The sequence below is a fragment of the Cryptotermes secundus genome, unplaced genomic scaffold (genome assembly GCF_002891405.2).
Source record: "Cryptotermes secundus unplaced genomic scaffold, Csec_1.0 scaffold2042, whole genome shotgun sequence".
Classification (NCBI taxonomy): Eukaryota; Metazoa; Arthropoda; class Insecta; order Blattodea; family Kalotermitidae; genus Cryptotermes; species Cryptotermes secundus.
In genome coordinates, this window is record NW_019743681.1 from 102,093 (window position 1) to 113,618 (window position 11,526).

At 43.3% G+C, this 11,526-nt stretch overlaps 1 protein-coding gene across 4 annotated transcripts in view; it reads left to right on the forward strand.

Annotated features, from left to right (window-relative positions):
• LOC111874297 (protein crumbs) overlaps positions 1 to 11,526 on the forward strand; it is an 87,586-nt gene that overhangs the window by 10,811 nt on the left and 65,249 nt on the right. For all 4 annotated transcript variants that reach the window (XM_023869679.2, XM_023869677.2, XM_023869678.2 and 1 more), the window contains exon 2: positions 1,725 to 1,887. In XM_023869679.2, coding sequence (XP_023725447.1) covers positions 1,824 to 1,887 — 64 coding nt within the window. In that variant the 5' untranslated portion in view covers positions 1,725 to 1,823. The remainder of the gene's footprint in view (positions 1 to 1,724; positions 1,888 to 11,526) is intronic.

The window sequence follows — 11,526 nt, forward strand, 5'->3', positions numbered from 1 at the left end:
CCGCCGGGTATTTGAACCCGCGTACCACGAGTCATGAGGTGGGAACATTACCTCTAGACTACGGAGGCCGCTTACTCAGCTGACGTATAGCAAGGATAACTGATTCATGGCTTCAACACACCATTATATTTATTATTCATTTATTATTTGTATTTATTAATTTTAAGACCAGAATAAAGTAATTCTGAATAATTATTACTTGCATTCAATTCGTACAATACTTACTTAAACCCTCTCTTTAATCTCCGAAAAAAATTAGGGTGATCTAATAAGGGCACGAAGCATTTGATCGACTAAAATTCAGCAAAATTGATCTATTTGCTGATGTCCTACGTTGATTTCACATAATAATATATCGGGAAAATAAACCGTAATAAAAGGACTTTTCATTTCCATGTTTCCTCAAAACCTCTTTAGTAGTTTTGGATAGGAAACGTGTAAATATTACCTCCATATTATGCATTCATTTACTGGACTTCGTAATAATGTTGTCCGGTACACGATGACCTCTCTTTGCCAACAAAAACTATCAGCCAAAGCCTGTAGGCAAGTCTCGAGAAGTGAAACGGTGTCTAGGACACTTTGGCTTTTGTCGGAACTGCCTCTGGCCTCAAAGCTGGGACTCATAACTCAAGTGCTGCGTGAAATACTGGGACGGTACCTTCAAGTACACTTCTGCCTGTTCCGCACATGAACTTCCTAGCATCATCTCATTTACCTCTGTATTAAATAAATGAGACAAGTTAAGTTAAAGTAAGAAAACTGCACTGGAGCCTGTTCTCCACACTTCTTTCCAGACGGAGCCAACATTCATGCACGGTTACTTGGCACAAATCTGCAAATACTGGCAGACAGCAAATGAAACAGCCCAAGAAACAAATGAAGAACTGTGAACAGACTTTTGCAGATTCTCAGCACAGAATTGTAGCTGGATACCTTCTGAATGATCTCCGCTATCATACTGGAAGGAGTGTGTTCAGGCGAAAGAATTTAAAAGAACCTTACTCTGTTCGCATTTCCTCGTTCTAGTACTGGCGAAAATGTTACCAACGATAAAGTTAAAAATACATTATTACGTTCTGAAGGCCTGAAACCTATTTTATTTCGACAGACACCTCTTCAATAAACTGTAGTAGGTGTCGCGTGGTCAGCGCAACAGATCCCCACGGCCTTTAATTTCGGTTCTGTAGACCGGAGCCGCTATTTCCTTGAAGTGTGATAGTGCCGGAAATATTCAGTCGCTGCAAAACTTCAGATTTACATTTCCTGCTACCGTACAACGCCCCCAAGAATTCAGATATAATCATCGGTCCCAGCAGGGGAAGCTGCAAGCCAGGTATCTGTTCCCTCCACCCAAATTAAAAAAAAGAAAAGAAAAGAAATATACCGGATGTTATGAAAAAATTATAAGTTCTCTCTTAAATATATCTCTATCCTGAACACTCGGGTGCGACCAGTAAAAACAGTCTTAAGTACCTTAAACATAAAATTGCAAGCAAATTTTCACCTGCCCTCTTGAAAAACTGGCTACCTCTTTGGGCGGTGTCAAATTTTGTCATCATCCGAAGATGCAGTTTAGTCTGTATTATTACGGGCCTGCGCACGAAGCTCTGACGACACTCATGGCCTATAGCAAGCGAGATCCGTTTCATATAAAGGCCAGCATTGCTTCTAAAGGCCACTTGTCCTTTCTAGTCATGACTTCTGCACATTTTTCATTGCAGGTGACGAAGTAACCTTGACCTCTGGGTTGGCTCAAGATGCGCTGCTCACACTCCATCAGTGGACAGTGTTTCTGTTAACTCTCTTATGAACTGTGCATTATGGGTGTGTTTCGAACTGAACTCCTGCTCTTCACCGTGATCGCCAGCTTCACTGCCTCTGCCGGTGAGTATTTATCGTGCTTTCAAGAGGGACTGATCTCACCAATACTTCCTGCAACTGATGCAGGGGTCACACATGCTGGTGGGTCTGTCGCTCCGAAAAAAACGGAAGCTTAAAAATTCGATGTTGCGAAATTTTATTTTTGAATTTGACAACATCATGTACAAGCCACTGTCCTCCGCCTTAAAATAATAACACACGGTGCTCTAAAATTCTCTGTGTGTGCCTTGGGTTCTTCGTCTTCCGTTTTTCAGACCTCAGTGAAACGCCACTGGAACGAAACAACAGCCCCAAACACACACGCTCACCAAATATACAGCAGGTTTAGTTGCGAAGGACCCGAAAGAAAGCTGAAATATATGTAGGCCTCTCAGAGACTGATCGACTGATCGACTGTCTGTATTGTCATACCTCGGTTCACGACTGTCCTTCCTACTGTGGAGCAGAAAGCCGTCTGACTTCTTCTCTAAATGACATGTAAATAGTCGCTTTTACAGCATCTGCTGGCTGATGTCAAGCATATTGAAATTGTACAACTACAAACAGGAATTACATTCTTATCAATAATGTCAAAATAATGGAATCACGAAAAAAAATATTTATTTATAACATCATAAACATGGCAGTGTGTGACAATAAAGTTCCCGAACTGAAGCTATTGCAGTAACACTACTAACTCAATCTATCGGGCATGAACGGAATAGTTAGAGAGAAACTTTATTTATATGATGTGCAAGCTTCCACTTGTTTGATTGATGCATATGAGGATTATAATTGCTTGGGTGAAGTTAGTTTTTTCCTTGTGTCGAAGGTTTCAAAATGGAATAAAGAGCAGCGATTAATTTTTGTGTAAAATTAAGGAAAACGGCAATGGAAACGTTTAAAATGTTGACAAGTGCGTACGGTGCAGAATATTTATCGAGAACAACTGTGTTGAATGGCAAAAATATTCAAAGAAGCTCAGAAAGTGAGAATGCAAAAATCGCTGGTGAAAGCAATGCTGATTGCATTTTTTGGTTCTAAAAGTATTACCCGTCAGGAATTTTTGCCGGAAAAACGGACTCTAAACGGTAAATTTCATAAAGAAGTGATTAAGAGATTGGTCGCTCGATCTCATTGCGTTAGCCCGAGTTTCAGGAAAGTTGGCCCTGGTATCTTCTTCACGACAATGCACCGGCGCATTCTTCGGGCGTTGTCTCCGACTTTTTGGCTAACTAACTGATCCCCGTGTTATCCACCCTACTCACCTGATTTATCACCGGCTTACTTTTTTTCTGTTCCCTAAATTAAAATTTTCCGATGAAAGGGACGTTCAATGCTGTTTCGTCGGTCCAGCAGACTGTGACGAGAGAGCTGAAGGCGATACGGGAAGAAGCGTTTTCTTGGGCAGCTGATTGTTATATGAGCGATGTAAATGTTGTGTGGAAGCAGGTGGGGACTATATTCAATGATGGTATTAATAAATAATTTTTTGTTGTTTATTATGGCCTCAGTTCGGGAACTTAATTGTCACACTGTGTAAATATCTATATCTTTGCTTATTTAATTTAAAGTATTTCTGCCTGTGCTCTCTTGTCTGTTTCAAGGAGACTGCATATAATCGTACAGCGCTCGATGTGATATTAAAAAAATGGTAAATTTAATTAAGTACTATACCATGACGAAATAAGAAAACGGAAGGCTAATTGGATTGGTCATGTTTTACGCAGAAACTGCCTTCTAAAAGAAGTTATTGAAGGAAAGATAGAGGGGCGGATAGAAGTGACAAGAAGACGAGGAAGAAGACGTGAGAAGATGCTGGATGACCTTGGGGACAGAAGAGGATACTTTCATTCGAAGGAGAAAGCTCTAGATCGCGTTAAGTGGAGGAATTGTTTTGGAAGAGACTGTCGACCTGTTATCTGACAGATTACTCATGATGATGATGACTATACCATGAAGATATATGGGGAGTGGAGGTATAACTCCACTCCAAGAGTAATAGCCAAGTGCGATTTGGCAGAAAACAATGAGAAAGTTGTGAGATGCTTCATCCNAGGTAAATTTAATTAAGTACTATACCATGAAGATATATGGGGAGTGGAGGTATAACTCCACTCCAAGAGTAATAGCCAAGTGCGATTTGGCAGAAAACAATGAGAAAGTTGTGAGATGCTTCATCCATTCTTTCAAAATATGGATTTCATGATATAATAGAGTGACATGATCCAAATTTGCGAGCACCAACTTATTGTTTACATTGTTCATGTAGCCGATTAAAAGTAGAATTTGAATATTAATCTCCTATATACACTGTTACTAGCGTGAAGTAGATACAGGTTTATGTAAAATGTGTGATTTTAGAAATAAGAAAATGTTATTAAAATGATCAACCCAAGGGGGATATGATGGACAGAGTATGTAGTACGCATGAGAGCTAAGTGCGTGCATATAACGTTCTGGTAAGAAGACCTCAAGGAAAGAGACTAGTAGGAAGACCTAGACGTAGGTGAGATTGCACTGTCATAATGGATGTTAAAAAATAGGATGGGGAAGCCTGGGGACTGAATTCATCTAGCTCAGGATAGAGACCAGTGGCGGGTTCTTGTGAACATGACAGTAAACTTTAAGATTCCATAAAATTTCTATAGTTGCTTGTAAACTGAGAGGCTTTTAGTCCGCAAGCGAACTATACCGAACGAGAGACCGCCGCTTGTCGGCGAAGTTAGTGCCAACTTCAGCGGATGGAGGGTGTCGCGTGGTCAGCGCAACGAATCCCCAAGACCGTTAATCTCAGTTTTCTAGACCAGAATAGATGCTTGTGCGGCTGAGAAATGTTTGGCTTCTTAAGAAGAACACAGCTCTGTGGAGCTGCTTAGTTACTTTGTTGGTTAGCAGTCGATTTTTCAGAATACTTCATTTGAAATAAAACCTGATTGAAGAATTCGTAACAAATAAGCGTCTCGTTGGCAGAAGGTACACGGTAAAGGCAGACAGCCTGAAATGGTGCCATTTTGAAGTTTAGAGCTTCACCTTGACACGTTTACGAGTGAACAGGCACGAATTTCCAAGGAGCATTTTCATTAAATGTTGAATTATAAACCGCTAATATTTACTTCACGCGCGAAGCGGTTGTCGGTTTGGGTGGCGGCTGGCGTGCGTCGAATGCATTACAGCTGAAACCTTGGTGTACAGGGAAGGAGCGCTGCTGAATATTTATATTTCAAACGAATTACACTACAATAAAGTAGGTCTGTGTGCCAGTGAGACCATTCTTAATCTGCCTCTGTCAAAATATTTCTATTCATGAAACACTGTACAATATCCAACTACCTTCGTACAACGAATTTCTCCATCGCTTCTTACCTCAAAGTTTTACGAGCCACAAATGTTCAGTGTGATTCACTAAAGGTACTATTATGTCACATTTTTACACCCAATGCTATGAATGCTAAAACGTCGTCCTGGCTTTCCGTGTAGGAAATCTAGTGTTCAAGACCAGCCTGATCTAGTGCGGATTCTTTTGCATGCTCCCCCTTCCCTCATCGCTATCAAAGTCAAAACGTTTTAATTATATAGGGGAGCTCCCGGGCCACACGGGTTCGAGTCCCGATGAGGTGGATTTTTTCAAAGGACCTAATTCTTCCAGCCGCACTATGGCCCTGGGGTCGACCAATCCTCTAACAGAAATGAGTACAAGGCGTCTTCCTCGGGGGGTAAAGGGAGGCCGACGCATATGGCTGACAACCTTACCTCCATCTGTGAGCCGATTGTCTAGAGAAAATGTGAGAACCTCGACGTCTCACAGCCCTATGGGTCTTCGCGGCTTGTTACAGGGATACCTTTACTTTTTGCGGGAGGGTGCAACGTGTCATGCCTTCATAATGGAGGATATCTCTCAATAAACATCAAATTGTGTATACCATGGCTCTGTGTTCTCTTGCTTGCAATTTATGTAGACCTTGGTATTTCAAATTGGACAGCCCTACGTGTGAAGATTTCTTGAAGAATAATTCCCTAGTAATTGAGGGTGCGAGTGAAGTCCTGAAACATAAAGCAACTGGGTGGAGCCTTGCGCTGGAGTCGTCACTCGTCCAGCTCTCCATGGCAATGAAACCGCATCAACTGACGTGAGATTCCTGACAAACAGAACGTACCATATTCTTTGAAGCAGCACAGAGAAGTGGAACGGTGCGCTCCATTGGAACACACTCTGTCCAATTGTCTTCCTTGCTGTGGCGTGTACACCGAAACAAGTGGCGTCCATTTATTGCAGATACAAATCTCATCACAAACAAAACCAACTCCGTGACCTGTAGTCCACAAGCGAACTATACCGACCGTGCGGCCGCCGCTTGTGGGCGAAGTTAGTGCCAACTTTAGCGGATAGAGGGTGTAGCGTGATCAGCGCAACGAATCCCAACGGCCGTTAATCTGGTTTCGCAGTTACCTAACAAATCCTGTGTACCCATTTCTGGCACTGTTGTGCTTTAAGGTGAATATCAAGAGTCAGTCTTGGAGCAGTTGCCCGCTTCATGCTGGTTTCTTGCTTCACTCACTCTTTGACCCCGAAACTGCAGGTGACATAGTCGTCCTAGACGTCGGTTGACTGTCAACGGACTACAAGACATTGTATTGTAGAAGACAGAAATGTTCATCTTCAACAATAATTCTGTTTCGATAGCTGAAGAATCATCGTTTAACTTGCAATTCTTTTGGATCTATACTTAATGGGTTTTACTTTCTATATTTTGCTCTGTTTTCACGTCACTCGGTATAGCGACTGGCTACGGGTTGGATGACAGAGAGGTCGGAGTTCGAGTCCCGGTAGGGTCAAGAATTTTCTCTTCTCCACGCTGTCCACGCCGGCTCAGGGGTCGAACCAACCTCCTATCCAATGGGTATTAGGGCTCTTTCCCCAGGGGTAAAGCGGCAGGGGCGTGAAGCTGATCACACATCCATCTCATGCCAAGGTCAAGAAAATGTGGATCTATACATCCATTTCCCCATACACCTTCATGGCATAGTGCTTAATTAGTTAAACACAGGGACAACTTTACTCTTGTCACTAGTCGTTGCAATTGGCTTCTTTGTTCTTGTTGGGCCTGAATTAAATTGAATTGTTTGTTATAATTGCACTGCCACTGTGCCAAGATGGCTCAAGGAAGAAATGTGGTTAATGCGACTGGGTGGCGTTTCTGCGATTCATTCTGAGAACAGGTTACATATGAGTGGACAAATTCGTGTTCGAATTCGTCTGCTTCTGCGCCACTGCCAAGTTAGTGCGTCGTTATATCCAGCAGCTGAGGAACTTACATTTATGTAGGTGCAGAGCGAAGCCACCTGCTCACGTTGGTTTCTCCTTGAAGATGGAGGTGACATGTTCTTTCAAAACGTTAATTAACACAATATCTACACGGCGTCACACCCCAAAAGACGGCATTCTTCATAGTCACCGCTGTGAAAACCTCAAATCTAATCTTTTCGTCTCAATTAGATATTTGTAATCCGTTTCTAGCAAGCAGCCACGTGTCTGTCCAGCAACTCCTGTATCGCGTTGTTATTGTTTCTGTGGACACTGCCAGCCCTCCGCAGAGCCCTCAACCTGGTAGGCCATTTTCCTGTTTTGGGGTTCCCTTCAACGCGACTAACGAATCTTCACTGACCAATCCCTGTAAGTCTTCGTTAAAGTCCATTGCCGGGTACTGACACCCAGGCCAACTGAGTCTCCAATTGGTTAGCTTTTTTTTTTTCCTTGGCACTGCAGCCCCAGTGGGCATAGGCCTACCTCCATGAACTTCTCCGTTCACTTCGGTTTTTCTAGATCTTACACATGCGGTAGGACTCCTTGGGCGAGTGATCAGCTCGTCGCAAGGCATCTACCTATAGACAAACACAGAAAAGTGCACACAAACATCCATGCCCTGAGTGGGATTCGAACCCACGATCCCGGCTTCCGAGCGAGCGAAGACAGTACATGCCTTAGACCGCTCGGCTACCGTGACCGGCCCATTGGTTAGCTTACTTTACTAAAATAGGCTTATGCTATTTCCATCCTGACTGCGTGTCTGTGTATTCCCCCTGTCAACTTCTGAATGCCCAAACTTAGTGCGCATACCATAACAATTAAGCCCATCTGAACGGCGTACTTCATAAATCCCTCCCATAAATCGGTGTCTGTATGTATATCTGTCCTATAGTTACTAGGCAAAGGCTCGCGAAAATGTATCCTTCATTTCATTGCTAGGTAACGGCTCGGTAAACACGTTTACGCTGTAACAAATACAAGCAGCAATAGAAGAATCGTGGGACGCGTCATTTTCTATGCGGTCCGTGTCCTATCAGAGGAGAGTCTGTGGGTCTGTGTATCCCCTTGTCGTTGCTATGGAACAGCTAGGTTAAGACGTTCCTCGCCGCAACAAAGAATTGTTGGAGGCGTCGTTACAATGCGGTCCTTGTCGTGCCAAAAGATATTAGGCTTTCAGTTCCTCCCAGAAATCCTTCTTTTAAAGCTTGTCTCTTCCCCAATCCTTCTTCTCTTAGCCACATTTTGGACCGGCTTTGGCGGGGCTACTGTTGCGCCTTAGAAACATAAAAAACCAGCGTCATGTTCAGGAGGTTCAAAGGCAGGTTATACCGACGGTAACGCTTCAAAATAGGTAGGATTTGGAGTTCTCGCAGCTGTGGCTGTTAAGAGGAAAGGAAATAAATGCACAAGGAAAGAAATATGGAATTACTGTATGGAAATATTACTGTAAGGTAATCTCAGCTGATTTCAGAACGACCCGGTTCTGTGGGAGAGCCTGAATAGAACCGGATCGCGCAGGTTATGACGAAACTCTCTCCTTGCCGCCCCCAGATCCTGCTGGCTGGCCTTCCTTTGGTTATTCGTACCATTCTGCCGCTGTGTAGTACGTCACCAGACTCGCCTCAGCAACGAACGCGCCCTGCTGAGATCACAGCCATACGGAACCGAACAACTAAACGTAACACGACACAAGCAACGGCTCAAAGTGGCCCAGTAGGCCGTGCAGTCACGTGCTGAAGGAAACAGGACCCAAGATTAGGGGCTTCTGTAGTTTTACATCCTGAAGTTGTAAGCAGCAGGTTCCTTGACACTATGGTAGCCCACATTCGTCCATCCTGAAGGTGGAGGAAGAAGATTCCTCCGAAACTTTGGTGGCTGTCACTCTTCTACCCTGAAGATGGGAGGCAGAAATTTCTTCCGAAATATTAATACAACTCTTCTACCATTGAGGTGGAAACAGCAGGCTCCTCCGAAACTTTTTACCTCTTGCTCTTCTACCTTGAAGATGGAGACTGCAGGTTCCTCCGAAACTCTTGCAGCTCTTCCTTCTTTTTCCTTAATATGGAGGCAGAAGGTTCCTCCGAAATATTACTACATTTCTTCTTACTTGAAGATGGAGACGGCAAGTACCTCCGAAATATTATATCTGCCTTTCTGCCTTGAAGATGGAGACGGCAATTACCCCCGAAATGTTAATATCTGCCTTTCTGCCTTGAAGATGGAGACGGCAAGTACCTCCGAAATGTTGATATCTTCTCTTGTACCTCGTAGATTTAGGTGGCAGGTCCCTCGGAAACGCTTGTATCTTCTTCCCTGAAGATGGAAACAGCAGACTACCCAAAGGGTTAGTTGCTATCTACCAGACTGTACTGAGTCAGTCCAGAAGAGGTAACAGTTCTTGCTGGCCGCTGCCAGAACCGCGCATCTCCGAACCTAACCTGTACGGCTTACGGAATACGTTTTTATCTGGAGATGAAGACACCGAAGACATGCGCGTACTGCTTGAAGATTTTAATGTTGAATTATTCAGACTGCGTTCTGCAGTTTTCCCAAGCCCCTCCAGAGTCACTTCCCCTCCTTTTGTGATTTACTATTCATTCGTGCGCGTAACAAGACGCGATATGAGCTGCGAAGTAAATGTGACCGAAATGCAGTCACTTGGGCTCTGTAGCCATGAACTTGTTCATAAGAACATGAAATATCGCTGGTCGACTTTAAATTATTTAGTTTTGTTTACATTCAGAAACAGTGTCCAACTATCTTTGCATTTGTATAAAGGTCGCTCGCTACTTGGTTACCATTTCTTCGACCTTGAAGATGGAGGCAGTACTGTCCTCCGAAACGTCGGTGAACTTCTATCATAATACAAGGCGTCGTATTCCAGAAGTCACTTCAAAATGAATACGGAAGTGCAGTTATTTTTAAAATCGTTACAAATATATTGGCCGCAGGAAAGGAGCTGATGTGGAAGGCAAAATGTAAAGTTTTCCCTGTGCAAATTATAAATCACTCCGTCCAATGTGACCTGTAAGTTTTTTACTACATAAAAACTTAACACCCTTACATGTTTCGGTCTCTGTGGACCATCTTCAGAGGGCAAACATCACTACAAATAGGAAACCACTATCACATAATTTGTTTACACGCAAAGTACGTACACTTATATGTTACAACACACAGTACACAGAATAGAACATTTCACAAACACAGCAGTTTCCTGGGAATGTAAGTTTTAAAAAATTATATAAAATTCCTTGATGCTAATTAAAAGTTTTTTAGATTGTCAATAATTAAAATTCGTAAACCATGCAGGCTCGTGTTCGTCCTCCCATCGTCTCTCTTATATGGGGCAGATATTGTGCCACCTGGCTATCTTGATGTGGAGGTTCTTTATATCGTCCAGGGTTTGCTCGTGGCTGCTGTGCTGTTTTCACTGTTCAGAAGTGTGTTGTGTCACATGAATTTATGCTTGTTGTGCTTAATTAATTAGACATTGCGTCATGAAGAAATATGAGGGACTGAAGGTATAGCTCCGCCGTTATTGGCCTCGACATTAGAAGGATCCCGCCCCGGCTGTTTTACCCCCGAGGAAAGAACCCTTTGTACCCATTGGATAGGGGGCCGGGTGGACACCCGAGTAGGTTCGGACGCTACGCAGTAGAGAAATGTTTCCAGCCCGCAGTCCGTCTCTATATCACCTGAGCTACCCCGACTAGTCTTGCTGGTATGAAATGACATGACATCTGGGAAGAGGATCTGCTTACAAGCGAGACACAGCAGTTGTCTACATAACCTCGTAGCAGACTGACAGTGTGCCTCTGGTTCATATCACACCTCACGTGAGGTCCAGACTGAACGGTTAACATCTTCTGGCCTGACGCCATATCATGTCAGAAATTGCTGCATTCTTTACAAGTCTCTCTTGTATAACACGGCCATAGCTCACAGCATGAGTTTAAAAGTACCATCTCTCCCACCCGAGCCTGAATTCAATTTAAGTCACCTTCCGACCTGAGTGGGGCTGTAACTCGTATAAAGAAAAGCAAATGCTGGATTCAGTTCAAATTACTGAATTGAGTTTCGTTATATTTCCCGGATCTGTAACCACATAACATTGGGTTTCTTTACTTCATTTGTATGTGAGTTATTCAATGACGATTTTGTAGCTATTTTGCCTGTGGTTTTGTATTGGTGTGAAACTTGGTCTCTGATATTAAGGGAAGAACACAGACTGGGGGGCTTTTGAGAACAGGGTGCTGAGAAGAATATTTGGACCAAAGAGAGATGAAGTTACAAGAAGTTGGAAAAAAACTGCATAATGAGGAGCTACATAACCTGTATTCTTCGCCAAGTAT